The 4,709-nt window shown below is 48.8% G+C and overlaps 1 protein-coding gene across 1 annotated transcript in view; it reads right to left on the bottom strand.

Moving 5' to 3' along the window:
• NPEPPS (aminopeptidase puromycin sensitive) overlaps positions 1 to 4,709 on the bottom strand; it is a 120,934-nt gene that overhangs the window by 8,409 nt on the left and 107,816 nt on the right. The window contains exons 18-19 of the mRNA XM_015412462.1: positions 2,392 to 2,534; positions 1,879 to 1,935 (exon numbers count right to left, since the gene is read on the bottom strand). Of these exons, the coding sequence (XP_015267948.1) occupies positions 1,879 to 1,935; positions 2,392 to 2,534 (200 nt within the window). The remainder of the gene's footprint in view (positions 1 to 1,878; positions 1,936 to 2,391; positions 2,535 to 4,709) is intronic.

Genomic DNA, 4,709 nt, shown 5'->3' with positions numbered 1-4,709 from the left:
TCTTTCCCCCCCACACACACACCTCAAGCCTACCCAGGGAAAGGAACACTGGCTGGGGAAGACTGATCGGGGAGGCATGCTTCCCAAGCCACAGTTTGGCCCCCCCTGCTCTAGTCACGGTGGCCAGTAGCAATTGATGAACCCCTCCTCCATGAGAAGCCATCTTTGCTATGTTTAGTTTGGAGAAGAGGAGACTGAGGGGGGACATGATGGCTCTCTTTAAATATCTGAAAGGCTGTCATTTGGAGGAGGGCAAGGAGCTGTTCCAGTTGGAAGCAGAGGACAGGACCCGAAGCAATGGGTTTAAATTACATGCAGAAAGGTATCGGCTGGATATTAGGGAAAACTTTTTCACGGTCAGAGTGGTTCAAAGGTGGAATCAGCTGCCTAGGGAGGTGGTTAGCTCCCCTTCACTGACAGCTTTCAAGAAGAGGCTGGACGAATACTTGTCAGAGATGCTTTAGGCTGGTCCTGCATTGGGCAGGGGGCTGGACTAGATGGTCTGTATGGCCCCTTCCAACTCTATGATTCTATGACCATCACTACACCTACTGGCAGCAAATTCCACAGTTTAATTAGTTATTGCGTGAAGAAACATTTCATGTACATCTTGACTCCGTAGCCCCCAAGTATTAGTATTGTGGGGAAATGGTCTCCCTGTCTACGCTTTCTGCCCCAAGTACAATTCATAAACCAAACTGCCTTCCCTGTAAATTAACGAGGTAGCAGCTTGAGCTTTTTAAACTTAAAAAAACGAAAACAGATGGGGGGGGACATGACTGAATTAAAAAGCTGGGTCCCATGGCAAATGTGAATCGGAAAAAGCCCAAACATAAAAAATTGTGTATCCTCAAATGCAAAGTACTCATGACCACAGGATGTTGTAACAGCTACTTGTGTAGATGGGAATAGGCTAAAATGGCTCTGTCAGTACCTCTACAGTGCCAAAGTACAATTTCCATGGGGTGGGACAGAACTCCAATAAAAGTCTGCTTTAGCCACATCTTGGGAAAAGTTTAAATTTAAAGAGAATCAAGACTTTTCACACCACTAGCTCTTGCACTCACTCTCTCAACCCTGTACATAATTGTAAACTTTATTTAACTGAATGTCTGAAACCGAAATCTCACCCCCTTCTTTTCAAGTACAAATATTAACGACATCGGGATTACTACAATGTTGTGGAAACCTCAAACTAAAGTTTTACATTTAAAAATCCCATTCATTTCAACTGGGGAGGCTTTTTTTTTTGCTGTCAAGTCACAGCCAACTTATAGTGAGTGGTCACCCTGCAGGGTTTTCAAGGCCAGAGACATTCAGAGGTGGTTTGCCATTGCCTGCCTCTGTGCCATGACCCTGGTATTCCTTGGTGGTCTCCCATCCAAGTACTAACCAGGGCCAACCCTGCTTAGCTTTGGAGATTGAGCTAGCCTGGGCTATCCAGGTCAGAGCTGGAGAGGCCTAATGACTTGAAATCAAGACAAACTGAACAATCCAGTCCCCCTGCAGCCTGGTCACCAGGGCTCCCTCTAAGCTGAGTTAGAGTGAGCTAGCTCATAGTTTTTTAGCCTCCAGCTCACACAGTTTTGTCTTAGCTCAGAAAGGATGGCTCCAGAGCAAACTAATTTATGCAGTAGCCAAACAGTACACTCACAACTTTAATGCCAGTGGCTCACAAAGTAGAATTTTTGCTCACCAGACTCCACAGCTTAGAGGGAGCATTGCTGGTCACTGTTGTCCACGTGGGACAGATCCAAGAAAATGCATGACACTGTCAATGTGCCACACGGGCAAAACGCCCACAGCCTCCTTTCTCGTTAGCACATCACCCTTGTATATCCATTCTGTATTTTTACATGCACATAAATGCACACTCACCTTTAGCATAGTGTCTAAGGTTGTACTGTCACCGTGCTTCAAAACAGTTACATACACCTGGAAATGAAATGGTACTTGTTTTAAAAATGAAGAATGTTTTCCTAAGACCCTGTTCCCCAGCAGCAAGTGAACGAATGTTCCGTCTAAACAAGGCCCCTAGATTTCAGTTCCCAGAACTGCCCTGCGCTTCCCCATTCTACTTCAGTCTCGGCCAGAGGAACAGCAAAACCTTGGGAAATATATGCATCTGTTTCAGCCCTTAGCTTATTTTTACTACTTGTGTCTAGCGAAGGGAGCGTAGACTCTCAACCGCTTATGCCCTAGAACTCTCACTGGTCTCTAAGGTGCTACTGGACCCGAATCTATCAGTTCTACTGCAGACCAACATGGCTACTCTCTGAAATGCATTTTCACTGGTAAATTTCAGAGTTTGAAACAGTGCAAAATTCACTCTTCATTGGGCTGGAGAATGGAAAGAAAACTGCTCAGAAACAGATTCCCAAAGCGACTTACCGGACTCCTCAGATCAGCGGAGAGGATGTGCTTCCCTTCCACGTGGTCCTTAAACCGGCGCCGAGCTTCTTCCAGTGTCGCCTTATGGCCGGCTTTTCCTAGCTTCCCCAAAACTAAACCTCTCAGAAGCGCATCCAGATGGCCTGATAGAAGACAGGGATGGAAGCCGTTTTAGAACAAGATTAACAGAGAACCTCGGTACTTTTCAAGCCGTGCCGCGGCAGATGCCCAGCCCTGAAAAAGGACCCACAGAGGTAATCCGTCCAACCCCAAGGGCCTTCGGCCAGGGCTTCCCAATTGGGACACATTCTACAAGAGGCTTAACAGACCTCCTTATAAATATCTATATTTTAGGTACAAAATTAGTAATGCAAAAATAACTTGAGCCCTCAAACGCTGCGGTCAAAATGTTAGCAGCGGCCTCTGCACAGAGCTAAAAACAACCTCCTAGTCCTTTGAGACCGAGTTGGTCTGTGCCACTGGCACTGATGGGAGGGGCTGCCATTCAGTAGCAGAACACGGGATTGGCACACAGAACATCGCAAGTTCCCTGGCACCTCCACTGGAAGGATCTCGGGCAGTAGGATAGGTTTCTGTCTCAGACCTTGCAGAGTTGCTGCATTCAGAGGGGGACGGAACCATTCTGGAGGAGACTAAGCAGTTTAATCTGAACACACAACTAGAACCCTTTCCGGCCTTGTATGCCATTTTTATCGCTATTGCAAAAGCAAGGATTTCCAAGTTATGTGGGACAAATGAGTGGCCAGAACAGTTTCAAAGCTGCCTTCAAGGGTGGCTGGGATCAAACCCCATGTCAGGCCCCCCAATCCAACACACCACCCTTTCTGCTCCATTTCTCAACTAGCCCAAGGCTGCCTTGCATCATGTCCCCAACACACTGGTCCTTGATCTTTAATCCATTGCCACCCACCAAGTACACAAGCTGTGGCTCTTCCTGAACTCACGAAACTGCCATAGACGGAACCGGCCCATCGAGGTCAGCACCAGTGTTCCCTCTAAGCTGAGTTAGTGTGAGCTGGCTCACAGTTTTTTAGCCTCCAGCTCACACATTTTTTGCCTTCGCTCAGGAAGGATGGCTCCAGAGCACACTAGTTTATGTGGTAGCCAAATCACTCACTCACAACTTTGATGCCAGTCGCTCACCAAGTAGAATTTTTGCTCACAAGACTCCACAGTTTAGAGGGAGTATTGCCCAGGACTGGCCCTTTTTGCACTCTCCTTTTAATCCACGTTCATCGCGGTGTCCTCCAAGCAATTCTGCACTAAAATCGAATCTGACCTTCTTGTCCCTTTTTTTTCCCCCGGGCCCCCCCCCCCCCATTCTGCATTACATCACCTTCCTACAGTGGTCAGCCCGGTTTCAGGCTGCTGTTGCCCCGGGGTTATTTGGATGCTGTTTTGCCACGGACTTAAATTGCCTTGACTCGAACATTAAGAAAATCCGGAGTGGCAGGCAAATGTGGAAAGGACCATTTGTCAACTCTGACCAGCAGTAGCGCTCCAGAATCTCATGCAGAGGTCTTTCACTTATCATATGACCCTGATACTTAACTGGAGATGCCAGTAATTAAACCCAGGGCCTTTTGCATGCCAAGCAGATGCTCTACCACTGAGCCACGGCCTCTTCTTGAGAGCCAGTTTGGTGTAGTGGTCAAGTGTGCGGACTCTAATCTGGAAGAACCGGCTTTGATTCCCCACGCCTCCACTTGCAGCTGCTGGATGGCCTTGGGCAAGCCATAACTCTGACGAGAGCTGTCCTTGAAAGGGCAGTCCTCGAAAGAGCTCTCTCAGCCCCACCTACCTCACAGGGTGTCTGCTGTGGGGAGGGGAAGGGGAAGGAGTTTGTAAAGCCGCTCTGAGACTCCAAGTGAAGGGCGGGGTATAAGTCCAATCTCCTCCTCCTCCCTCTCCCCCTCTTCTTCCAGTTCAAGGCAGGTGATGCTGTTGCAGTGCCTTCTCCCTGCCACTGCTAGAATCTCATTTGCTCACCCATCTGGGCAGGCAGGGGTTGGGGGGGGGGGGGGGCAGGCAAAGCAACGGGCAGGGGAGGAACGGGGGATGGAACGGGCTGTTCATCTACATAAATTTCTTGGCAGCCCCGTAGCTAGGGAATTCTTTGGGAAGGGCCTTGGGGGGCCTGCCAGCTAATTAAATGAAAGTACAGTGCAGGCAGTAAGTTAGAGCACTTTGGGGGCAGCCCAGGAGGGAGGGGGCCCAGAAGAAACACTAGGGGGCTGTGCCCCGTGGGCCCCATGTTAGCTACGGGCCAGCCTCTTAGGCATCTGAATGCTCTGGTT

This window comes from Gekko japonicus, unplaced genomic scaffold, assembly GCF_001447785.1.
Source record: "Gekko japonicus isolate JY-2015 unplaced genomic scaffold, Gekko_japonicus_V1.1 scaffold8, whole genome shotgun sequence".
In the NCBI taxonomy this organism is placed as follows: domain Eukaryota; kingdom Metazoa; phylum Chordata; class Lepidosauria; order Squamata; family Gekkonidae; genus Gekko; species Gekko japonicus.
Note: the sequence above shows the minus strand (reverse complement) of the source record. Positions and strands in the feature narration are given on the sequence as shown.